The sequence below is a fragment of the Wolffia australiana genome, chromosome 12 (assembly GCF_029677425.1).
Source record: "Wolffia australiana isolate 7733 chromosome 12, ASM2967742v1".
Classification (NCBI taxonomy): domain Eukaryota; kingdom Viridiplantae; phylum Streptophyta; class Magnoliopsida; order Alismatales; family Araceae; genus Wolffia; species Wolffia australiana.
Genome location: NC_135846.1, coordinates 2,899,599 through 2,926,286, shown reverse-complemented (window position 1 = coordinate 2,926,286; position 26,688 = coordinate 2,899,599). Strand labels below are relative to the sequence as shown.

Genomic DNA, 26,688 nt, shown 5'->3' with positions numbered 1-26,688 from the left:
CCTCTCACTCTCACTCTCACTCTCTCTCTCTCTCTCTATATATATATATCTTTCTCTCTATCTCTCTCTCCCTCCCTCTCTTTGCTCTCTCTCATTCTTGCCCTCTCTTTACTCTCTCTCTCTCTCTCTCTCTCTCTCTCTCTCTCTCTCTCTCTCTCTCTCTCCCTTTCTTTACTCTCTCTCATTCTCGCCCTCTCTTTAATCCCTCTTTCTCTTTCTCTCTCTCCCTCTCTTTACTCTCTCTCATTCTCTCCCTCTCTTTACTCTCTCTCTTATTCTCTTTCTCTCTCATTCTCTTCCTCTCTTTACTCTCTCTCTTGTTCTTTCTCTCTCTCTCTCATTCTCTTCCTCTCTTTCCTCTCTCTCTTGTTCTTTCTCTCTCTCTCTTGTTCTCTCCCTCTCTTTACTCTCTTTCTCTCTCCTCTCTTTTTCTCTCTTTCTCTTGTTCTCTTTCTCTCTCATTCTCTCCCTCTCTTTACTCTCTCTTGTTCTCTTTCTCTCTCTCTCTCTCCCTCTCTTTACTCTCTCTCATTCTCGCCCTCTCTTTACTCCCCCTTTCTCTCTCTCTCTCTCCCTCTCTTTACTCTCTCTCATTCTCTCCCTCTCTTTACTCTCTCTCATTCTCTCCCTCTCTTTACTCTCTCTTTCTCTCTCTCTCTCTCTCTCTCTCTCTCTCTCTCTCTCTCTCTTGTTCTCTCCCTCTCTTTACTCTCTCTCCTCTCTTTTTCTCTCTCTTGTTCTCTTTCTCTCTCATTCTCTCCCTCTCTTTACTCTCTCTTTCTCTCTCTCTCTCTCTCTCTCTCTCTCTCTCTTGTTATCTCCCTCTCTTTACTCTCTCTCCTCTCTTTTTCTCTCTCTCTCTCTTGTTCTCTTTCTCTCTCTTTCTCTCCCTCTCTTTACTCTCTCTCTCTTGTTCTCTCCCTCTCTTTTCTCTCTCTCCTCTCTTTTTCTCTCTCTCTCTCTTGTTCTCTTTCTCTCTCATTCTCTCCCTCTCTTTACTCTCTCTTGTTCTTTTTCTCTCTCATTCTCTCCCTCTCTTTACTCTCTCTTGTTCTCGCCCTCTCTCATTCTCTCCCTCTCTTTACTCTCTCTTGTTCTTTTTCTCTCTCATTCTCTCCCTCTCTTTAGTCTCTCTTGCTCTCGCCCTCTCTTTACTCTCGTTCTCTCTCCCATTTTCTCCCTCTCTTTGCTCTCTCTCTCATTGTCTCTCTCTTTTTTCCCCTCTCTTTCTCTCTCATTCTTCCCTCTCTCTGCTCTCTTTTTTCTCCCTCACTCTCTCTCCCTCTCACACACACACTCTCTATATCTATCTATCCATCTCTTTCTCTCCCAGTCTCTCTCACATTATCTCTCTCTTTCTCTCCCTGTCTCCCTCACTATACATATTTCTGTCTCTCCCTATCTCTCTCTATATATATTCTCTTTCTTTCCCTATATATATATATATTCTCCATAACTCTCTCACCTTCTATATCTCTCTTTCTCTCCCTATCACACTCTCTCTCTCTCTCTATGTATCTCTCTCTCTCTGGTCAAGCATTGATGGATCAACCACTATGGTCATTTTTTCTGGAGGAAACTGATTAACTCTCTCTCTCTCTCTCTATGTAACTATGTATTTATGTATGTATATATATATATATATTTATGTATGTATACAAAATATTATTATATATTATTAAGGGTAGGATATTTTCCTGGGTTGGATTCCAACAAGTGAAAAACACCATCAGACTCATGAGCAGATGATCAAAGATATACATCTAAAAGTTCGATGTGATGAATTGATTGGATAACTTGTATTTTAAATAACTTTAAAATTAAGGTTGTTTCCATCACCAGATTGTCATTATTTTTATCATATTGTCATTTGTCAGTATGATAAATTTTATTAACCACCGTTTTTGTTCTTTCAACTATTAAATTTCTCATTGGCTCCAATGTTAGCTTATCAATTTATATCAGATTGAAAATATTTTGATAATGTTCAAAATGTAATATGTATTTGCATTAATTGCTAAAAAAGATTTGGAGATATTTACATATTTCTCAGCTGCAACAAGTGAATTAATTGTTTAGCTCACAAATTTAACATAAATATTCTCTGGTCAACTGATTATTTAACTCCTCATCACAGGATATCTAGCAAACATACATCTTTTCTATAAACATTTGTAAAGTCATGCTTGTCCACTAAAAAATCATATTTCTCAAATGGATGATGGAGCGATAAATCAATAGATAGATAAGTGGTAGGTAGACAAACTAATAGATTTATCAATATATTGATAGTTATATAGATGGAGACATAGACAGATGGGCAGAAAAATAGAGAGAGGATGAATATACAGATAGAGTGGCATTCAGAGACATAGATGGATGTATATAGACTGATAGAGATATAGATAAATAGGCATACAGACAGATAGGGTGAGAGTGGTAGATAGGTAGACAGATAGATAATCCATATTCACACATTTAGACAGATGACAAAAAATAGAGAGATGGATGGGTATAAAGATGGGTAGATGGTCATACAGTGAGATAAATGGATATCTAGACTGACAGACAGATAGATATACATCCAAATAGGAAGATAGTGGTAGATAGATGGATATATAATCAATAATCACATATTTAGACAAATGACAGAAAATTGAAAGATGGATGGATATAAAGATGGATAGATTGGCATACAGAGAGATAAATGGATATATGTAGACTGATAAATAGAGAGAGATATATATAGATAGATATACAGTCAGATAGGGAGAGAGTGCTAGATAGGTAGGCAGACAAATATCCATAATTACACATTTAGACATGACTGCAAAATATATATATAGGGAGAGAGAGAGATAAGAGAGACAAATTGATATGATTCCCGTTGGATGATATGGATTTCCTCCTCAATCTCTCAAGAATACGAATCCAATATACCGAGGGAAAGAATAACCAGACGGATGATGCCTTGAAATGCACAAGAAAGAATTCCAATATACGTAGCTCCAAATCCAGAAGAAGGAGAGGGAGGTGAGATCCAGAAAAATGGAGATGGATGAGGATTTTGACGACAGGGAGGATCGCTTCTGTCGCCTCGGAGGAGAGGATCTCTCGCTCCCGAAACTGTCAACAACTTTTCCCGAAAGTCCATTGGCGCTTTCCTTCTCCTTATTTATAGGCGGGGTCTTCCTCATGGGTCTCTTTGACCTTGCTCCGACGTGGCAGTGGGGGCTCTTGTTTTCTTCCTTCTTTTTTCCATGTAAGTACGGGGTAGACCCATATCAATACTCCCCTATCCCAAGACTAAATTGTCCTCAATTTTGAAGTTGGGAAACTGTTTTTCCAGTATAGGAGCATCTTCCCATGTTGCTTCACAATGTGGTAGGTTCCGCCATTTCACGAGGACTTGCATGCAGTCACGGTTGAACCTGTAGGAGAGTATAGCCTCTGTAATAACCTGCCATTCCCAATCAGTAGATAGATTAGTGGTTAGTGGTAAAACCGTGTGATTATCCCCTATGACCTTGCGGAGATGGGAGACGTGGAATACAGGATGGATTGCTGAAGACAAAGGAAGATCTAGTTGTATGCTACTGGTCCTATCTGCTGTAGGATTTTGTATGGACCGAAATATTTGGGGGACAGCTTCTCAGAACGACGCCGTGCCAAGGTTTTCATTCTGTAAGGTCTGAGCTTGACATAAACTAAATCGCCCACTTGGAATTGGACATCTCGATGATGTTTATCATGTTGCTTTTTCATATAATCTTGTGCCTTTGAGAGGTGAGATTTGATAGAACAGAGGGCTGCATCTCGTTCTTGGAGCATTTGGTCTAAGGAATCAATGGGGGATGGGGAGGACCCATATTTGATCAATGTAGGAGGGTCTCTTCCATATACAACCCTGAAAGGTGTCATTTTAATAGAGGAGTGATGTGACGTATTGTAGCTGTATTCTGCCCAGTGTAACCACTTAGTCCATTGTCGGGGGCATTCTGATGAAAAACATCTAAGATAACATTCGAGGCTCCTATTGGTGACCTCCGTTTGACCATCAGTCTCGGGGTGGTATGATGAACTCATTTTTAAGGTTGTCCCTTGCTGTTTCTGAAGTTCCTTCCAGAAAGAACTAGTAAACACACTGCCTCTGTCCGATACAATAGAACGAGGAATTCTGTGAAGCCGTACAATTTCCTTGATGAAGATATCAACAATACTAGGCGCAGTAAAAGGGTGCTTGATCGCAATGAAGTGGCTATACTTGGATAATCTGTCCACTACTACCAGTATGGCATTATATCCATGTGATAATCGCAACCCTTCAATGAAATCAAGTGAAATATCTTCCCATATTTGTTGCGGGATTGGTAAAGGTTGGAGTAAACCCGCAGGAGTAAGATTAGAAGATTTATGTTGCTGGCAAATTTGGCACTGAGAGACATAGGTTTTGATCTGTTTGTTCATTCCTTTCCAATAGAGTTGTTGTAGAATTCTCTTGTAAGTTTTCTGGAATCCCCCATGCCCCCCCACCTTGGCGTTGTGAAACTTGTGGAGTATGAGCGGGATCAGGGATGAGTGTTTGGGCAACACCAATTTTTGTTTGTAAAATAAAAGATCATGATGCTTTGAGTAATGTGGTACCGTTGCCTCTTGAGAGCCCAGAGCCTGTATGATGGAACTTAGTTTGGAATCTTCTGAGTATTCCTGGATAAGCGTCGATTTATCTAGCCAGTGAGTAGTGGATATAGAGTTGCAACTTGTCTGAGCTTCTTCCATGGATCGTGACAGTGAGTCAGCTACTACATTGTTCTTTCCAGTTTTATACCTTATCTCAAAATTGAAACCAAGGAGTTTAGCAATCCACTTATGATAATGTTGCGGAATTTTGTATTGATCATTCAAAAACTTTAAGCTGAACTGATCAGTATGTATATAGAATTTCTGAAATAACAAGTAATGTTTCCACTTCCTTACTGATAGGACTACGGCCATTAATTCCCTGTCATAAGCTGACCTCAATTTGTTGTGAGAAGACAAAGCCTTACTGAAGTATGCAATAGGATGACCATCTTGAAGGACTGCGCCGATGCCCACGCCTGATGCATCTGTTTCTACCACAAAAGGTTTGGTGAAATCAGGTAGTTTTAAAATAGGTGTAGTTGATAAAGCATGCTTGAGTTGGTTGAAAGTCAGGGTGGCCTCCTCGCTCCATGAGAAGGCATTCTTTTTGAGTAAGGAAGTCAAAGGGTGTGCCTTGGAGGCATAATTTGCAACAAATCTTCTATAATAATTCGTAAGTCCCAGAAATCCTCTTAATTGCTTTATTGAGGACGGAATGGGCCATCTGCTGATAGAATCAATATTGTTGATGTCGGTGGATACCCCTTCTTAGGAGATGCAATGCCCAAAGTAATTTATTTGATTTTGTGCTATTTGGCATTTGGCTGGATTGACCCATATTTGGTTGGTCTGGAGAAGCTTGAAGACAGCATGTAGGTGACCTTCGTGTTCAGCAGACGTCTTGCTATATATCAATATATCGTCAAAGAAGACCAATACAAACTTTCTTAAATCCGGCTGAAAAATCGAATTCACTAAGGCCTGAAAAGTGGCGGGTGCATTAGTTAGCCCAAAAGGCATCACCGTAAACTCGTAGTGCCCCTAGTGAGTCTTGAAAGCCATCTTAGGTATGTCTGGTTCAAACATACGTATTTGGTGATATCCAGATTTCAGGTCTAACTTCGTTAAAATGGAGGACCCGTGAAATTCTTCCATCAGTTCATCTACAATTGGTATTGGATAACCGTTGGGAATTGTTATCTTATTCAAAGCCCTGTAATCAATGCACATTCTCCATCCCCCGTCCTTTTTCCGAATCATCAATGCAGGACTGGAGAAGGGGCTGGTTGAAGGTCTAATGAATTGTGAGTCAAGTAATTCCTGAGTCACCTTTTCCAACTCATTTTTATGCAGATGGGAGTAACAAAAAGGTCGGATGTTGGTAGGCTTATAGTTGGGAATCAGGTGAATTTGATGATCAATAGGGCATTTCGGAGGGAGGCAACGACTCTGGGTGGAGACGCTGGAGTAAAGTGTATGAAAATTATGAAAAGGATGAGTCAGTTGTAGAGTGTGTACCCGTAGTATGTTGGGATTACATGCTTCATGTAGTTCTCAGAATTGGCGCTTGCTCCTTATAAATTCCTGGACAGATAAGTTGGCAGGGACCCCTCGAGGTAATAAATTTCGATCCGTGCTGAGAGTATGGACTTTGCCATTCCATAATATTTTGAGATTTAGTAACTTGTAGTTGCTGTAAAACCATTCAAGGGTTTTCAGCCATTGTACTCCGAGTATGATATCCATGTTCGGCATTGGAATAGGAATAAGATCTTGAATCACTTGGAGGCCTTGCATATATATAGGGACATTTAGACAAATGCCTGCAGATTGCTGAAGCACGCCATTTGCCAGAAGTATATCAAACGGGGGACCTTGAAACACAGTCAAGTATAAAGTGGTAACCAGTTCTGAGTTGATGAAGTTATGAGTAGCCCCCCCGTCGATTAATATTCTCACTCTGACCCCTTTGATGCTGCCCCACAACTTTACCAACCCATTTGGAGAAGCAGATTCAGAGAAATGGAATGCGATTTGAGCAGTAAATAGTGATCCCGTGTTTATGGGTGTTTCATCAGTCTGCATATAATCCACTTCATCCTCCGTAGTTAGAGACTCTTGGTCCCCTTCTAGGACCATGATTAGATTGAGATTCCTCTTGCAACGATGCCCCGAAGCCAAACGTTCATTGCAATAAAAACACAAGCCTTTGTCTTTGCGTTGCTGGAACTCTTTTTCTGTCAGTCTTGGGTTTCGACGTCTGCCATTACGGTCTGAAGCTTGCTGAGAAGAAGCAAGCTGCTGCCTGCTAGTGGATGCCATGCTATGATGAGGTGCACACTGTTGAATATATTCATGGCTGGGTTCATGTGCAGGTCGCTTACCCTTGATATCTGGGTTGGGTGACGTGGGATAGCATGGATTGTTTTGCCATGCCGTATATAAAATTCCAAGATCGATTTCGGCTTGTAGAGACAAATCCATAATCTCTTTTAGTCCATAGGGCCTCGCCTTAAGAACTTCCCTGCAAATTTTAGGTTTCAGTCCTCTCAAATATGCATTCTCTTTGACGTCCCTTTGAAGGTGAGGTATCTGTACAATAAGACGTTCAAAAATAGCTCTGTATTCAGTGACGAAACCAGTCTGCTGAATTTCGAATAAGGATTTATAAAGTCTTCGAGAGCAGATGCTATATCTGCTAGAAAAATGCTCTTTAAATTCTTCCCAAGTTCTCATCCCGAATTCCAACTCAGCATACTCGAACCAATCCTGAGCCTCGTCATCCAGATGTAAAGATAGGAGTTGCATTTTGTCAGTATCAGGCATTGGATGTAAACGAAAAAATCGCTCGACTCGCTTGATCCAATCATCCGGATTCTCTCCTTGAAATATCGGTAAGTCGCCACGTTTGAAGAGAGGATCAGCGATTACCCTGGCCTGTTGGTGTCGTCCTTCCGGTTGATCCCGAGGCGGCCTGGCTCAGGAATTGTTGCTGCCCTGGGCAAGGAAATCGCTTTCATTTCTGCCATTTGTACTCTGATGTCCGCCATTTGCTCCATAACGCTCTCAAGAACACAGTTGGTGCATCTCTGAAATTCAAGAGTGCTCAATTCGTCCTCCATGATTGATAACCGCAATCTTGAGAAAATTTTGTACAACGATATTGCAAATATCCAAGGATCAAACGGCTCTGATACCAGTTGATATGATTCCCGTTGGATGATATGGATTTCCTTAGTCTCTCAAGAATACGAATCCAATATACCGAGGGAAAGAATTACCAGACGGATGATGCCTTGAAATGCACAAGAAAGAATTCCAATATGCGTAGCTCCAAATCCAGAAGGAGAGGAAGGTGAGATCAAGAACAATGGAGATGGATGAGGGTTTCGACGACAGGGCGGGTCGCTTCTGTCGCCTCGGAGGAGAGGATCTCTCGCTCCCGAAACTGTCAACAACTTTTCCTGAAGTCCCTTGGCGCTCTCCTTCTCCTTATTTATAGGCGGGGTCTTCCTCACGGGTCTCTCTGACCTTGATCCGACGTGGCAGTGGGGGTTATTGTTTTCTTCCTTCTTTTTTCCATGTAAGTACGGGGTAGACCCGTATCACAAATAGACATAGAGGGAGATATATATATATACAAGACATAGACATAGAGGGAGAGAGAGATAAACATAGAGAAGGGAGGGAGGGAGGGAGAGCGAGTGTGAGAGAGAGAGAGAGAGATAAATAGATAGACACGGATAGATGGGCAGAAATATAGATATAGAAAAGGGATGGATAGATTAGACAAGTAGATAGACAGACTGACAGACAGAGACAGAGCCATCTTCTATACTGCCAAACTATTGGATTCACACAATTACATTGTACTTGTTTGAAAAATGAGAGTGAGGAATAAATAGAGATTGAGCATATACATCACTCATCTAAAATCATGAAGTCTAGGACATTCCTCACACCCATTGGAGCCTACCTTTGACCTCGATGCCATGCCGAACCATGCCATCGGCACCGAACATCTGACTCCTCACGATGGCCGGCTGCGTCGTGTGCTTTACCCTGAAAGTGGGAAAAGATCGAGACCCGTCTCGGGAAGCAGCAGACAAATCTGATGGGACTTCATCCAAGAACTCTTCGGCCACGTCGCCATCCTCGTCTACGCGAAGACGCCTCCCATGCCACCTGAATCCCTGTTGTGTGAAAATTTTACAAAGAAGAAAATGAGCTCCCAGGCCATAGAAGCATCATAATTCCATAATTCCACCTTAAATCACTTTTCAAAAAAAAATCATAATTCCACAAAAGTCTTTGTGGCATTCTTTTGGGAAGATGATGTGTAGAGAATAGAATGGAAGTCTCTAAGAATATTCTCTCTTATAGTAGTTTGAGTATTAAACAGTAGAAGACTTTTTAAGAAAAGAGAATTATTTTGAATTTTTTGTTGTTATCTCAAGGTATTCTGCTCTTATACCATTAAATTAGTGGCAAGTGGAGAAGTCTTAAAGAGTTACTTGGTGTGACCCTGAAGGGAATCGACAGCCAAATGAAACGACAGTCTGAACCAGTTAGAAGGTCTTATATTGGACCTTATGGCCTCATAAACATGTGGTGTCCTTCCATTAGTTCTTTCTATAGGGTAGCATCATCATATATTAAACTCAACATTGGAGATGCATCAAGCATGCTCGAGATATACGAAGAATTATTTGACATGAGTAAGTGGATAAGGAAAGAGCTCATTTAAAGATCATAATACAGTGATGTCTTCCCATCAGTTCTTCGCCTAAATGGAACCTCATCATATATTAACATCGATTTCGAAGATGCATAAAACATTCTCCAGATAAGGGGAGAAACAATTGACATCAGTAAGTGGATAGATAAGCCGCTTATTCAGAAATCATAATACTATACTGATTTTCCAAGAGTTTTTTTTTTCTTTTGTGGCAAAATTGGATTAAAAACACGTTTCTGTCAGTTTATAAGCCGAGAAAGTACAGGTGAAAATCAAACGAAAGTAATCATAGATTCTCATAAATAGTTCATAAACCCATGTAATCACATCCTCATAAACTGAAAACGTCAATCGGAAACTAAGCTACGCTCCTTTCTAACTGCTGGTTAACCCTATCAAGAAAACAAATCCATCGAAATTAAACTCCAATGATCCGTTATTCATAATACACGAAACCATAACAGGTCCTCGGATTCGTTAATTAGAAGAAAATTTTGCAAAAGGACGACTAATCGAGAGACATTTCAAATGTTAAGTACCAGACAGAATTACTAAACAACGGAATCGTTAGAAAAAACAAATCCGACCCTTCAGATATAGGAAATCGAAGAAGAGAAAACAAAGAAGTGAAACCGCCCAAAAGTTGATAGGCAAACCGCCCATCAAGAAATCGTACAACTGTGCTGTTTTTCACCAAAAATTCTTTAGCGATCAGAAATTCTCACTGAAAGCTCATTTACCCATTTTATTTCCACGATATTTCGACCACTCAAACTGAAAACATCAATCAGAATTCACCGATTAACTTAATAACTAAAATCAATCCCGCCGAACTTTAGCTCCAACGATCCTCGGAATCGTTAATCTCAAGAAACCCCCAAATACTACTACGCAACAGAACCATTACAAGAATCAAAGAGCAGAAAACTAAGCTACACTCCCTTTCAACCCATTTTAATCAACCCAAAAACCAGACTCAATTAGATTGAACACAAACCCCACAACAACAAAAAATGAATAAAATCAAGAGGCATTGCAATTAAAAAAAAAACAAATATTACTACGCAGAAACCAGAAAAAAACAAATATTACTACGCAACAGAATCATTACAAGAATCAAAGAGCAGAAAACTAAGCTAAACTCCCTTTCAACCCATTTTCATCAACGCAAAAACGAAACGCAATTCGATTGAACACAAACCCCACAACAACAAAAAATGAATAAAATCGAGAATCATTGAAATTCATCAACCAGAAGCGGAAAATATACTCCGCAAAAACAAAAAAATCCGACCCATCAAAGATGATCACCAAAAAGGACCAGCAAAGAAATCAAACCCAGGAAAGATTTGAACTTGGCGCACCTGCACGCCTCCTTCCCCTGCACTGCAAGCCACAATCACGGGACCCAATTGGGATCTTTCGACGGGCACCTGAACCTGCACGCCGAAGCCCTTCCTGCCCGGAAATCCAGCGGTGGAAGGCGAAGCTGAGGTGCCCGCTCGGCGCTTGTTGATCTCCTCTTCGTCGGCTTGATCGCCCCCTTCTTCGCCGTGGATGAACCCTAAAATTCCGGCCATTCTCCTCAAAAACCCCATCTTGCGAGCTCCCCTTCTCCACTGGCGCTGCCCCAATGCCGCCTTGTTCATGCAGATTCTCCTACATTTACCCCTTCTCCACTGACCATATTACCCTTAATTTCATGGATCTTAAAATTTTCTCTCTTGAATGTTTCATATAAGCTTCGTTTTTTGTTGAAGATTGTTCTAACATTTTGTCTTTTGGCTCAAATTGTCAGATTTAATTCAATTCCTGGATGGTTCTTTGGCTCAACTTTTCAGATTTAATTCAATTCCTGGATGGTTTTTTTAACATTTTGTCTTTTGGCTCAAATTTTTAGATTTGATTCAATTCATAGATGGTTCTTCAAACATTTTGCCTTCAAATTGTGTTTCTTGAATGACTGCTTCAAACTTCATTTTACATTCAAGATAGTTCTAACATTTTGTCTTCTGGTGAAATATGTCAGATTTGTTTCAATAGTTGCATGCTTCTTCTAGGTGTGACATCAATATATTATTACCCTATATTTTGTGGATCTTAAAATTTTCTCTCTTGAATGTTTCATATAAGCTTCATCTTTTGTTGAAGATTGTTCTAACATTTTGTCTTTTGGTTCAAATTGTCAGATTTGATTCAATTCATGGATGGTTCTTCTAACATTCTGTCTTCAAATTTTCTTTCTTGAATGACTGCTTCAAACTTCATTTTCCATTCAAGATTGTTCTAACATTTTTTGTTTTTTGGTGAAATCTGTCAGATTTGTTTCTGTTCTTGCGTGATTCTTCTAAGAGGGACATCTATATATTATTAACCCTTACTTCAGGGATCTTCACATTTTCATTTTATTAAATGATTGATATAAGGTTCATTTTTTTTGTTGAAGATTGTTCTAACATTTTGTCTTTTGGCTCAATTTTTTAGATTTGATTCAATTCACTGATGGTTCTTCTAACATTTTGTTTCTTGAATGACTGCTTCAAACTTCATTTTCCATTCAAGATTGTTTTAACATTTTGTTTTTTGGTGAAATCTGTCAGATTTGTTTCAGTTCTTGCATGATTCTTCTAAGTGTGACATGATTATATTATTACAATTTATTTCATGGATCTTAAAATTTTCTCGCTTGAATGTTTGATATAAGCTTCATTTTTTGTTGAAGATTGTTCTAACATTTTGTCTTTTGGCTCAAATTTTCGGATTTGATTCAATTCATGGATGATTCTTCTAGATGTGAGATGAATACACTACCCTTTACATCAGGGATCTTAAAATATTTTTTATTTGAATGACTGCTTCAAACTTCATTTTCCACTCAAGATTGTTCTAACATGTTGTTTTTTGGTGAAATATGTCAGATTTGTTTCAGTTCTTGCATGATTCTTCTAAGTGTGACATGATTATATTATTACCCTTTATTTAATGAATCTTAAAATTTTCTCTCTTGAATGTTTGATATAAACTTCCTTTTTTGTTGAAGATTGTTCTATTGAAGATTTTTGAAGATTCTTCTAAGTGTGACACGATTATATTATTACCCTTTATTTAATCAATCTTAAAAAAATTTCTCATGAATGTTTGATCAGATTTGATTCAATTCATGGATGGTTCTTCTAACATTCTGTCTTCAAAATTTATTTCTTGAATGACTGCTTCAAACTTCATTCTCCATTCAAGAGTGTTCTAACATTTTCATTGTTTGTCTTTTGGTTCAAATTATCAGATTTGATTCAATTCATGGATGGTTTTTCTAACATTTTGCCTTCAAATTTTCTTTTCCAAATGACTGCTTCAAACTTCATTTTCCATTCAAGATTGTTCTAACATTTTATCTTTCGGTGAAATCTGTCAGATTTTTTCCAATACTTACATGCTTCTTCTAGGTGTGACATAAATATATTATTACACTTGACTTCGTGGATCTTAAAATGTTATCTCTTAAATATTTGATATAAGCCTCATTCTTTGTTGAAGATTGTTCTGACATTTTGTCTTTTGGCTCAAATGGTCAGATTTGATTCAATTCATGGATGATTATTCTAGACGTGAGATGAATATACTACCCTTTACATCAGGGATATTAAAATATTTTTTATTTGAATGACTGCTTCAAACTTCATTTTCCATTCAAAATTGTTTGAACATTTGGTATCTTAGTTAAATCTGTCAATTTTGTCAAAATTCTTGCATTATTCTTCTAGGTGTGACATGATTATATTATAACCCTTTATTTAATGAATCTTAAAATTTTCTCTCTTGAATGTTTCATGTAAGCTTCATTTTTTGTTGAAGATTGTTGTGACATTTTGTCTTTTGGCTCAAATTGTCACACTTGATTTCATTCATGAATGATTCATATACACGTGAGAAAAACATTGATAACATGCATTTTAGTAGGTTAATATGACCATATTTATATGTTTGTTTGCTTTAAATTGATTATGCATGTGTTATCAAGCCTAAACTGATTTTTTTTTAAAATGATATTTTGAATTTTATGAGTTTTAGTTATTGTTAATGATTTTGCTGACATCAAAGTATTAAAGAACAAAAGTTTTGAGTTGGAATGTATTTTTCCTGAGTTTTTTGGCATTATATTCGAAGAGATATCACTTTTAAAATTCAAAAAATATATTTATAACATTTTATGAATTATATCTAACCAAGTTTGCGGAAATGCACTTCAAGCAAGACGATTGAAACTAAGACATAAAAATGATACCGAGAAAATGTAGGTGAAACTCTTTCATCCTCAATGACCAAAGTCTTCTATTGAGGGATCATGCTTGACCTCCATTGAGTCTGCCAAAAGCTTTCTCCTCTTTGGCCGCCAAAGCCATGACCTAGTTGACCTCCAAAGTCTACAAGGATATACCTAGAGTTTGTGAATTTAGTTAACACAAGTCCTCACACAGATGAATATAATTTGAAATAAATATTTATTCAACGTTATTCAATAATAAATAATCACAGAATATATTTCAATAGCAAATACATTGAATATTCAATCAATTATAACAAAATGGTTCAGTATACATTGTTTTTTTCCCATCTCATGATTTTTCTTATGTTTTTATTATTTCAATCGCATATTTTATGTTGATGTAGATATTACCTTTCTAGGAATCAAATTCACCCCCATTTGTACATGTGTGCAAATCAAGATTCTTTGTTTGAAATCTCTCTAGAGTGCTATTGGATGTTTCCTCCTATTTCCATGTATGACGTAGGACAACTAAGGAAAAGGTGATTGAGGGGATGGATGGGTTGACGACAGGTATGGGTAATAGGCGGATTATAGGTAGGGATAAAACAGTCCACAGAAATTCACGATCGAATTTGGATTTAAAAACCGATGAAAATCTGGTGGTGCAGCTCCGACCCTTTTTGAGGGCGGGAGTACTGTCTTCCCCCACCGCGACGATGCCTAAGCACCGAAATCAATACCCGAATTCACGTCGCAAGGGAATACTCGAGAAGAGGAGAGAAGAGATAGAATCTCAAACCAAATCTAAATCTGACGGCGGTGGAAACTTCTCGGGAAAACACTGAACGAGGAATACTTCGACACCAAAGAGTTCAGGCGTACCTCGGCACCGTAGTGCGTGAAGAGGTTGCGGGCAATTCTGATAGTGACGAAGCTGGGCGAATCCGTGCGTTGAGCGGCCCACTGGACGAGGACGAGGCTGGACGTTCCGGGCGTTGAACGGCCCTGGTTTAGTGCGGTTGTCGTGGGCGCAACGTCAAGCGTGGGCGAACACCCGCGCGCACGAAGCACGCGAAGGGTGTGCGGAGCGCACGGAGCGCGCGGAGCAGCGCGCGCTCAGCGCGCGGAGCGCCGGCGCGCACACGGAGTGTACGGAGTGCGGCGGAGCGCACCCGAGCGCGCGCAGCACGCGCGGCTTGAAGCGCCGACGGCGTCCGGACAGGGGCAGCCAGAATACGGCCTTGGGAGGCCCTGGCGAAGGCTGCCTGGGTGGCGCGGGCGGCGCACGGTTGGTGTGGGGGCCGCGCGTGGGGCGCACGGGCAGCGTGGGTGCGCGGGCAGCGCGTGCGCGGGCAGCGCGGGCGGGCAGCGCGTGGGGCGCGGGCAGCGCGTGGGCGCGCGGGCAGCGCGTGGGCGCGGGCAGCGTGGGCGCGGGCAGCGCGGGTGGGGCGCGGGCAGCCTGGGTGGCCCCTTGGCGGGCTACCTGGGCAGCCTTGGGCGAGAGAGAGAGGGTGAGAGGGAGAAAAAAAGAGAGAGAGAGAGAAAGAGAGAGAATGGAGAGGAGACGGGAGGCCGACGTCGCGAGGCGGCGGCGGCAGCGGCGGCAGCGGCGGCAGCGGCGGCGGCGACGGCGACGAAGGCTAGGGTTAAGAGGGACAGGGGAGGCTGGGCAGTCCACCAAGAAGAGTTAACAAAACTCAATTCTTGAAATAATGACGGCCTAATGTTTCTTGAAAACAATGGCCTATATATAGGCCTTGGAGGAAAGAGAAAATGACGAGAAAATAAAGACATGCGCCGTGTCACGCCAAAGGGCAGTTGTGGATCTGCCTCTGGCGCCGTGTCATGACACGCGTAGGGACGTGCGTGGGTGGAGACGTGCTTGTAGACGGTTGCGGTGTGTTGACTTCGGTTGACTCTGGTTGACCGTGGTCCATAGCGGGCGTGTTGACTCCGGTTGACCGTGGTGATGCGTTCGATGCTGAAGTGTTGGCGTCCTCGCCATCAATGTACCTTTGAAAATAATTCAGAATATTTATGAATAAACTAACCAAAGAATCAGGATACCTGAAGAACAAACATGAGTTTTTTTGAGATTATTCTTCGAGTGAATCACTCGTAAATCAACTCACAAGTTAGATATTGATGGATATCTGCAATTTTGTAGTACTCTACTTTATTCCACTGTAACTTCTTCAATTCTGCACCAAATGGAATGTTTCAAGATGATATGGATTGTTTTGAACGTTATATCTAACTCAATACAATTTCAAAAATGGTATGCAGAAGTCTCTAAATGATAGATTCAGATCAAGGTCACTAATGTCACAAATTCCAGGCACAATCTTTTTCTCCTCAAATCTTATTCAAAACTTCATCAAATGTTATGTTCAATAAACATTTTAAAATGATTAGTAGAATTCTCCAAATGATAATCTTTAGACAAAGGTCATCAACAGCCTGAATTCCAGGGCATGTCAGATGGCATGATTTAAATATATTTAATATTTGACTAGTGAAAAAGGACCTGATGTGAGTTACATCAAATACAACTTGTTGACCAGATGATCAAACATCACATCTGTTTACATACATGAAGGTAGTTACCAAATCCATGTGTGATTTACATTGTTTGAACCAAATCAATTCGGTTACCTTCAAGTACATAATTTCTGATATAAATAAACATTTCTGAACTAATGTAAACCCATTGAATAAATTTTGACTTTTAATAATCTACTGTGAAAATTCATTGAATCACTTAGGCATTTTACTAAAATGACTAACCGTTATCTTGACTCACATTTAATGTGATCATGCTAATTAACTATTCCTTAGTTGTGTAGAATACCTTATTACAATAGCAGAAAACATGTCATTAAGTTGTTTATTTTCGAAAGAAATGACACCATTATAGTGATAACATTTGAAAAAGAGAGTTATGCTGGTGCCATCATAAAGTCATTACTTCAAGTTCTCTTAAAGGCATGTGGAAGTTTCAAAAAAGGCTTCTCTTTCAGAAGCTTTTGGAAATACAAAATGCTATAGACCATATTTATACACATTTTGAATCATAATTGAATATTTTTGAACTTGAAGTGTAGAAACTCACAGCTAATGATGAGCAGCAACACACATTAAGACAAGGAGAAAAAGTCAAAGGCTCACATTAATCTGATTTCTAGGCTTGATATCAGAAAATTCAAATAAATTGCAGGCCCAAATTTTGAGGAAGGGATTTTCTGTCTCTTCTCTATTCGTAGATACATTGATATATATTTGGATTCCACCCAAAAATCAAAAACCTTATTATATGTGCCTCGATAATTTCTCGACCTGGTGAACATATTTGTTTGTTATAGAGTATGTATTGAGTTCATAAAAATATGAGATCTGTATATTCCTATTGAACAAAGCAGTGAGGAAATTAGTTACCTATTAAAATGGGTAAATGAGGGTTTGATCAAAGGTTCTACCAAATCAAAAAGATCAATATGGAGACGAGATCTAATAGAGATCAACAAAGTTACAGCAGTACCAATTTCAATTGTATGTGTCCTATTCTAAGGTGATCAATTCTCTACCACCAGATATTAAGTTAATAAAGTAAAGGAGATTGATTCTTATCTTAGCATCTTCATGGTGGTTTTGTGCTCCTCGTTTGGGCTATGGAAACACTTTAGATTGCCTACTCTTTGAGATTTGTCAGTTCCCTCGAATTTCACCTACATCAAAGACCATGTTATAACCTTCATTTTAATCTCAAATATTTTATTTCACCATGTTCCAGAGAATCAACACCTCTCGTTGATGTAAAATGTTATTGAACTATTTTGGTGATTTAGGATTTTGTAAATATTTGTAATCAATCTTTTTGTTTCAAAACAACCTACCCTTCAATCAGAGTATCACTTTTATCTATCAAAATACAGAGAGTCTAGCCTTTACAAAAAGATTGATTCATGTCTCCACTCCCTGCACTTCCTTATCTTCTTCTATGTATGATTTATTTGATGTCAACATAACACTATATCACACCATTATTGGCACATTGTGTTATAACCACAACACTTCATGTACAATAAAAAGTATCATGACAATCCATGTGAAATCCATCTCCTGAAGACTGGATAGTCCTTAAGATATTATCAAAACAGGTATTCTCTATATCAAAGCAGGTATTCTACTTGGCTTGATTACATGTCAAGAAGTGTCCCCATCCTTTATTAAGATATTATCTTATCTCTGGACCTTTTGTATCTCTCTAGAAAAGCGGCCAATTCAGTTTTCCATGCCTGTACAAAATACATTGAAACTAAATTTCTCTTTGAGAGAGAGATCAAGTAGTCTAGAAAAAGCTTAAAGACTCCTTCATCTTAAAAAAAAGGTAAACTAGAAAACATTCTCAATACACAGAACTTCTTATGCCTATTAATCCCTTTATTGATCATCTAAATTTATTCCGTAACATGAATCTTCATCTTCATTTACTTTGTAATATTCATCTTCATCTTCATTGTTCCTAAATGCTCATAAACTCATGCCTTTTTTCTTCAAAAGAAAACAACTCCCCCTTGAAACTCAATTCCAAGGACCAGGAAGATATAATAAAGTTTTCAGAGTTAAAAGATTTCTTTATTTCAGAATGTGATTTGACTTTGTAAGTCTATCGCTTCTGCTCATAAATAATTCATACACTTGTGCCTTAAAACAACACAATAATGAAATATGGATGATGATTATAACAAAAAAATATTTCAGTCTACAACGATAAATATTTAATATTATATTCAAGGATTAGTTTGGAGAAAGTTCATAATATCCCATTAAATGAACATGTGAATTATTTAACCTCTTTTCGTTATTTTTAATAAATAGAGAGAACGAGAGAGTACCTTGGAAAGAGAGAGTGAGATGGAGAGAGAGAGAGAGAGAGAGAGAGATAGAGGGGGAGAGAGACTTAGGGAGAGAAATGTAGAGAGGGAGAGAGACTTAGAGAGAGATGGAAAGAGGGAGAAAGAATTGGAGAGAGACTTAGATAGAGAGATGGAGAGAGGGAGAGATACTTGGACAGAGAGAGATGGAGAGAGGGAGAGATACTTGGACAGAGACAGATGGAGAGAGGGAGAGATACTTGGCCAGAGATCTGGAGAGAGATATGGAGAGAGGGAGAAATACTTGGACAGAGAGAGAGATGGAGAGAGGGAGAAATACTTGGACAGAGAGAGAGATGGAGAGAGGGAGAGATACTTGGCCAGAGATCTGGAGAGAGATATGGAGAGAGGGAGAAATACTTGGACAGAGAGAGAGATGGAGAGAGGGAGAGATACTTGGACAGAGACTTGGAGATTAGAGAGAGAGATGGAGAGAGGGAGAGATACTTGGACCGGGACTTAAGAGAGAGAGAGAGGAGAGACGGAGAGATACCTGGACGGAGACTTAGAGAGAGAGAAAGACGGAGAGAGAGAGATACTTGGACCGAGAGAGATGGAGAGAGAGAGATATATACTTGGACCGAGAGAGATGGAGAGAGAGAGAGGAGAGACGGAGAGATACCTGGACAGAGACTTAGAGATAGAGAAAAACGGAGAGAGGGAGAGATACTTGGAGATAGACTTGGAGAGAGAGAGAGAGAGAGAGACGGAGAGAGGGAGAGATACCTGGACGGAGACTTGGAGAGAGAGAGAGAGAGAGAAAGAAGGGGAGAGGAAGAGATACTCAGAGAGATGTAGGGAGGAAGAGAGAGATGGAGAGAGATTTGGAGAGCAATTTGGAGAGAGTTGGATAGAGAGAGGGAGAGAGATTTGGGGAGAGGGAGAGAGCCTTGGAGAGAGAGACATGTAGGGAAGAAGAGAGAGTTGGAGAGAGAGAGGGAGAGAGACTTGGAGAGAGTAAGAGAGTCTTGGGAGAGAGAGATGGAGGGGGAGAGACTTAGAGAGAGAGGACGATAGAGATGCAAAGACGTAGAGAGAGAGAGAGAGAGAAACGATATCCGATAACGATCTGGGAGAAGAACAACCCTGACCCAAAGACTGAAAAACAGAGCGAATCCGACAACGATAGCAATCTACGCAAGTGGGTAGTGAGAGAACGTACCAGGAGAGAGAAAGGTCTTCTTCCTCGAGTCTTTACCCAATATCGTCAATCCAGTCGCCATAAATCCTGCTGATCTTGCCCGGCCCTCTCCATCGCTCCAACTCTCGCGGCGACGCTTGCCTTTGCTCGACCGCTGTACTTGTGCTCTCTCTCTCCGCCGCGGCCGGTGGCGCCGGCGCCATGGCCGACGGCTCCCACCTCTCCGCCTCCATCGCTCCTCCGCCGTACTTGTGCAGCTCTGGTTCAGAAAGAGAGAGAAAGTAGAAGAGTTTTCAGCGGTGCTGGAAGGTTTGATCAGGGAGAGAGAGAGAGAGAGTCGGGAGGAGAGGGAGAGGAAGAGTCATGAAGAGAGAGGGAGAGTCGGGAGGAGAGGGAGAGGAAGAGTCATGAAGAGAGAGGGAGAGTCGGGAGGAGAGGGAGAGGAAGAGTCAGGAAGAGAGAGAGCGAGAGAGAGAGAAAGAGAATCAGGAGGAGAGATAGAGAGAGAGAATCAGGAGGAGAGGGAGAGAAAGAGTCAGGAAGAGAGACAGAGAGAGAATCAGGAGGAGAGGGAGAGAAAGAGTCAGGAAGATAAGGAGAAAGAATCAGGAGGGAGAGGAGTCAGGAAGAGAGGGAGAGAGAGAATCAGGAGGGGAGGGAGAGAAAGAGTCAGGAAGATAGGGGGAAAGAATCAGGAGAGGGAGAGGAGTCAGGAAGAGAGGGAGAGAGAGAATCAGGAGGGAAGGGAGAGAAAGAGTCAGGAAGAGAGACAGAGAGAGAGAGAATCAGGAGGAGAGGGAGAGAAAGAGTCAGGAAGATAGGGAGAAAGAATCAGGAGGAGAGGGAGAGGAGTCAGGAAGAGAGGGAGAGAGATAGAATCAGGAGGAGAGGGAGAGAAAGAGTCAGGAAGGTAGGGAGAGAGAGAAAATCAGGAGGAGAGGGAGAGAAAGAGTCAGGAATGTAGGGAGAGAGATAGAGAAAGATTAGGAGAGATATATATAGAGAGAGAAAGAGAGATTGAGAGAGATAGAGCGAAAGGGAGAGAAAGGGAGAGAGAGGGAGAGAAAGAGAAAGATTGAGAGAGATAGACAGAAAGGGAGAGAGAGAAAGATTGAGAGAGATAGAGAGAAAAGGAGAGAAAGAGAAAGAGAAAGATTGAGAGAGATAGAGAGAAAGAGAAAGATTGCGATAGATAAAGAGAAAGGGAGAGAAAGAGAAAGAGAAAGATTGAGAGAGATAGAGAGAAAGAGAAAGATTGCGATAGATAAAGAGAAAGGGAGAGAAAGAGAAAGAGAAAGATTGAGAGAGATACAGAGGAAGGGAGAGAAAGAGAAAGAGAAAGATTGAGAGAGATAGAGAGAAAGGGAGCGAAAGAGAGAGGGAAAGAGAAAGATTGAGAGAGATACAGAGGAAGGGAGAGAAAGATAAAGATTGAGACAGATAGAGAGAGAGAGAGAGAGATTGATATATAAATATAGAGAGATTGAGATATATATAGAGAGATTGGGATAGATAGATAGAGAGAGAGAGAAGAAAAAAAACATTGAGATAGATAGATAGAGAGAGAGAGAGAGAAGGATTGCGATAGACAGAGAGAGAGAGAAAGAAAGAGATGGATAGGTAGATAGAAGGAGAGAAATATTGAGTGAGAGAGATATGTATTTATAAATAGAGACAAAGAGAGAGAGAGAGAGAGAGAGAGACTGACCCCCAGATCCATGGGCAAAGTGGCACTTGCTCCCAAACGGGCAGAACCCTGTAGTCTCCCACTTGTTACATATCCTCGTCTTCCAGTTACTCGGCTTCTGCCCGCCTCCTCCTCCTCCTCCTACTCCTACTCCAACCGTAATCGCCACGCTCTCCCTCGCCCGTCCCTGCTCCTCCTGCACGAACCGCCCCTTCAAACCTCTCTCCTCCTCTTGCCAATTCCCCGGCGGCCTCCTTAGCTCCTCCATCCCATGAGCAAAGCTGCAATTGGCAAAGTTGCAGGTCCCTGCTCTGAATCTGAAATCCAGAAAAAAAAACTTTAGGGAAGAAACTGATGACCACTAATTCACTACATTTAATGTCAAAAAGGGTTTGATGTAACCTTTTTAAATAAATAATATTAAATTTACAAATTCTTTATATACATAAAATATCAAAACTACTAGTGCTCAGCCGGGGGTAAATGCTCGGCAGGCTGTCTGAAAGGCCATTGAAATTTTGAACTGCACTGAAATTGCCTAATGGTCATGATCAATCCTTCCCTATCACCCTTACTATCAGCTATAACTTTTAGCACAGTGATTCGTGTTTGAATCTTAAAGAGGAGCACTTGGCTAAATAATGAGTTACATACTTACAGCTTCTGGCACTGGGCTGCCACTAGACTAAATAATTAGTTACATTCATATATTCCAGATTTCTTTGGCTTACTTGTAACTGGGTGTTCCTTCGTATGATCGTTCACTGGATCAATCAAGCCATCTGAATAGATCCGTATAATAGATCGAATGTTGACCAAGTCAATCGGAAGTCAACTTCTTGCCTAAGTTAAGAAGTGAAGTAACACCCTTACTATCAGCTATAGATTTTAGCACCATGGTTGGAGCTTGAATGTAAACCGCAATACTGATTTCCAACTTAGCCATATAGTGAGTTGTATACAATTCTTCCGGATGGTGTTTACCTTAGTCATGACTCGGTAGTCCTACATATCATGGGTTTGTTCCATGTTTAGGGCCTATTAAATTTATGGTAGATCTATGGTTTGTAGATCAGAAAATTGGTTGGTGGGCCCACCACAGAGTGAAATTCTCTTGAAGGGAAAAAATAGTATAGTTATCCCCTTTGATTTCCACTGCCATTAATTGCCATTGACATATGGCATCTCTCTGTTGGATGAACACACTCTTCCTCTTTAATCCACCAAGAATAGATTAGATCTAATGTTTTGATCTGATCACCGATCTAGGAAAAAATGCCTTCCTAGATCGGGTCGACCCACGAGCATGATCAAGATCCTATACAAAATGATCTATCAAATCACTTGTTCAGATCAACCACTTAGTTGTTCAATTTCTCAATGAAAACAATCAACAGCTATCCTATCAGATCTGATCAGGTCTCTGTTCCGTTCCTCGTCCGAGGTTGGACAGAACGATAACATATTAAAAATGGACTAATTAGGCTGAGTTTGAAGACACAATGGGAGCTGGTAAGGGAGTTTGTTCTCGATTCTGAGGTCAGGAAAGATGACTGATGACAAATTGGATTCCATACCATTCCGCTGGGAGATAGACTACAGATATAATGCACAATCTTCTAGGACCAGGATCAAGGACGGAACGGGACAATATGTCCCAATTTGTAAACGTTCGTCCAAATCATCCCGCCTGGAGTTCGTCCCATCCCAAATATTTTTGTTCACGTCCTGTCCAAGACATTCTCATTCCATCCAACGTCTGGGACGAAGCAGTGCGTACACCGACTGTGAGTCTACACTAGCCCACTGAGAATTTGACACGTGGCACAGCATGTGTGTCGTTCAGCAAAGCTCTCAGGCTCTTATTTGACTCCCAAAGCACGCAGAAATTGTCACGTCCACCGTCCAAGGCCCGGGATGGGACTGTTATTTTTTCCACGGACAAATAAATCGTCCCGTTCGGAGACCGTAAGGATTCTATGTCCACAAGACATAGAATCCTTCCCCTGAACAGGATGATTTTTTTGTCCACAGACGAAATAACCGTCCCATCCATGTCCATGAACTATAACTACAAATATTAATTTTAGGGAAGGTACAAGACTGAACAAGCCTATCGTCCAGTCATCCGTTCTAGGGCTTGTCGTTTTGTTTCATTACCATCCAGGGGGGCCAATGGGACGCTAAAAAATAGACTAACTGAGACGAGTTTGATGAAGGCACTGAGCATGAGCCATTAAGGGACTGATGGATGACATATTGAATTCCGTCCTACCCCCTTCGAGACGGATGACGAACATCAATTTGTGACAGACGGCACATAACTGAACGGGCCTTCCGTCCAGTCATCTGTCCCAGGGCTTATCGGTTCACTCTCTTCGATCTGTGCTGGGCCCGAGGGAACGATAAAATAGACTAATTGAGCAGAGTTTGACGACAGGATTGAAGACGAGCCGGTAAGGGGCAAAGACGGATGACATACTGAATTCCGTCCCTTCCCATCCCGTTTCGATTGTCATCCCTCATCCAACACAGAGACGAGCCGATAATGGCCGATGACGGATGACGTAATGAATTCCATCCCTTCCCGTCCCGTTTTGTTCGTCATCCGTCATCCAACTAATAGACTAGTCGATAAGGGGCAATGACGGATGAGGTAATGATTCCATCCTTTCCCGTCCCATTTCGTTCGTCATCCGTCATCCAACACAGAGATGAGCCGATAAGGGGCAAATGGATGATGTAATGAATTCCATCCCTTCCCGTCCCGTTTCGTTCGTCATCCGTCATCCAACTAATAGACGAGTCGATACGGGGCAAAGACGGATGACGTAATGAATTATATCCCTTCTCGCCCCCATTTTCGTTCGTCATCCAACACAGAAACGAGCAGGCAATGGGCAATGACGGATGACATAATGAATTCCATCCCTTCCCGTCCCGTTTCGTTCGTCATCCGTCATCCAACTAATAGACGAGTCGATAAGGGGCAAAGACGGATGACGTAATGAATTCCATCTCGTTCGTCATCCGTCATCCAACTCCGAGTTCTATCGTACCTGCCGCAGAGCTTGGTCTTGAAAAAGATCTTCGCCGGAGTGTTATCGGCGGCGCCGCCGCGCGGCCGCTTCGATGGCGGCGGATCGTCGGCGGGGGCGACGGCGATGGTGATCGCGTCCTCGGCGCGGTACTCCGATCGGGACATTGGAATGGAGAGATTCTCTGGCTCGTGAGATCTTCAATTTTGGTTCTGGCGATCGATTTCTGCTCAATGATTTGCTGCAATTGGCCGGTTTTTTGGCTCGATTGATCTTCGATTTTGGTTGCGGCGATCGATTTCTGCTCAACGACTTGCTGAAATTGGCTGCTTTTTTGGCTCTATTGATCTTCAGTTTGGTTGCGGCGATCGATTTCTGCTCGACGATCTTCTGCAATTGGCCGGTTTTTTGGCTCTATTGATCTTCAATTTTGGTTCTGCTCAATGATTAGCTGAAATCGGCTGCTTTTTTGGCTCGCTTGATCTTCCATTTGATTGTGGTAATCGATTTTCGCTCATCGGTCTGCTGCAATTGGCTGCTTTTGTGTCTCGATTGATCCCAATTTCGCACTGGTGGTCGATTTCTGCTCACAGATCTGCTGAAATTGGCTGCTCTTTTGGCTTGATTGATCTTCGAATTCGCAATGGCGAGCGATTTCTGTCCTGCGATCGGCTGCGATTTGCTGTTCTTTTGCTTCAATTTCGCTCAGGCGATCGATTTCTGCTCGCTGATCTGCTGTAATTGGCTGCTCTTTTGGCTCGATCGATCTCCAATTTCGAACTGGCGATTGATTTTCGCTCCGCGATCTGCTGCAACTGCAATTACCTGTTTTTTGGCTTGATCGATCTCCACTTTCGCAATGGCGATCGATTTCTGCACACCAATCTGCTGCAATTACCTTCTTTTCTGGCTAGATTGATGTCCAATTTCGCACTGGCGATCGATTTCTGCACACCGATCTGCTGCAATTACCTTCTTTTCTGGTTCGATTGATCTCTAATTTCGCAATGACGATCGATTTCTGCTCCGCAATCTGCTGCAACTGGGCGCTTGTTTGGCTTGATTGATCTCCGATTTCTCACTGTTGATCGACTTCAACAGCAGTTGGACAAGAACTGCTACAGAAACCTCTCCAATTCCGGAATTGGATCGAATTCTGTTCTTCAAATCGGGGGCAAATCGGCTGCTTCTTCGGCTCGAGATGCGTCCAATCGTGCTCCAGCGACCGAATTCGATGGAAATTGGGCGGAATAAAGGAGAGATCTTCGCCTCTGTTCAGGATATCGATCGATTTGACCGACGGTCGGCCATGAACTGGAGCATTGTGGAAGGGGAAGAAGATGGAGAGGGAGAGGGAGAGAGAGAATCAGAAGAAGAGAGAGAGGATAAGGAGAAGAAGATATAGAAATAGAGAGAGAGAGAGAAGGGAAGAGAGCGAGAGAGAGAGAAGGGGAGAGAGAGAGAGAGAAAGAAGGGGAAGAGAGAATCAGAAGAGAAAGAGAGAGTGAAGGAGAGAGATAGGAGGGGAGAGATAATCAGAAGAGAGAGAGAGCAAGAAGAGGAGAGAGAGAGAGAGAGAAAGAAGGGGAGAGAGAGAATCAGAAGAGAGAGAGAGAGAGCAAGAAGAGGAGAGAGAGAATCAGAAGAGAGAGAGAGAGAAAGAAAGAAGGGGAGAGAGAGAATCAGAAGAGAGAGAGAGAGAAAAGGGAGAGAGAGAATCAGAGAGAGAGAGAGAAAGAATGGGAGAGAGAGAATCAGAAGAGAGAGAGAAGGGGAGAGAATCAGAAGAGAGAGAGAGAGAGAGAGAGAGAGAGAAAGAAGGGGAGAGAATAAGAAGAGAGAGAGAGAGAGAGAGAGAGAGAGAGAGAGAAAGAAGGGGAGAGAATCAGAAGAGAGAGAGAGAGAGAGAGAGAGAGAGAGAGAGAGAAAGAATGGAGGAGAGAGAGAGAGAAAGAAAGAAGGGGAGAGAATCAGGAGAGAGAGAGAGAAGGGGAGAGAATCAGAAGAGAGAGAGAGAGAGAGAGAGAGAGAGAGAGAAAGAATGGAGGAGAGAGAGAGAGAAAGAAAGAAGGGGAGAGAATCAGGAGAGAGAGAGAGAAGGGGAGAGAATCAGAAGAGAGAGAGAGAGAGAAAGAAGGGGGAGAGAATCAGAAGAAGAGAGAGAAAGAGAGAAATAATGGAGGAGAGAGAGAAAGAGAAAGAAAGAATAAAAGAGAGAGAGGGAGAGAGGGAAAGAAGGGGAGAGAGAGAAGAAGAAGAA

At 41.3% G+C, this 26,688-nt stretch overlaps 2 protein-coding genes across 5 annotated transcripts; both read right to left on the bottom strand.

The window, feature by feature from the left end:
* Window positions 1-2,937: 2,937 nt before the first annotated feature.
* On the bottom strand, window positions 2,938-11,040 carry LOC144710330 (phospholipid hydroperoxide glutathione peroxidase). Of its 3 annotated transcripts, none has more exons than XM_078584065.1 (3): window positions 10,726-11,040; window positions 7,555-8,816; window positions 2,938-3,460 (listed from the first exon to the last, which is right to left on the bottom strand). In XM_078584065.1, the coding sequence occupies exons 1-2, from the start codon at window positions 11,008-11,010 to the stop codon at window positions 8,580-8,582; spliced, it is 522 nt and encodes a 173-aa protein (XP_078440191.1). In that variant the 5' UTR covers window positions 11,011-11,040; the 3' UTR covers window positions 2,938-3,460; window positions 7,555-8,579. The 3 variants fall into 3 exon arrangements, with proteins under 3 accessions (XP_078440191.1, XP_078440192.1, XP_078440190.1); XM_078584066.1 differs by having other exon boundaries at window positions 7,905-8,816; XM_078584064.1 differs by lacking the exon at window positions 10,726-11,040 and having other exon boundaries at window positions 6,142-8,580.
* A 6,687-nt stretch (window positions 11,041-17,727) lies between these two features.
* Window positions 17,728-26,168, bottom strand: LOC144710745 (zinc finger CCCH domain-containing protein 56-like). 2 transcript variants are annotated; one of them, XM_078584590.1, is made up of 4 exons: window positions 24,450-26,168; window positions 21,412-21,707; window positions 19,725-19,962; window positions 17,728-17,923 (listed from the first exon to the last, which is right to left on the bottom strand). In XM_078584590.1, the coding sequence occupies exons 1-3, from the start codon at window positions 24,593-24,595 to the stop codon at window positions 19,757-19,759; spliced, it is 648 nt and encodes a 215-aa protein (XP_078440716.1). In that variant the 5' UTR covers window positions 24,596-26,168; the 3' UTR covers window positions 17,728-17,923; window positions 19,725-19,756. The 2 variants fall into 2 exon arrangements, with proteins under 2 accessions (XP_078440716.1, XP_078440715.1); XM_078584589.1 differs by lacking the exon at window positions 17,728-17,923 and having other exon boundaries at window positions 19,620-19,962; window positions 24,450-26,161.
* Between the last annotated feature and the right edge of the window lie 520 nt (window positions 26,169-26,688).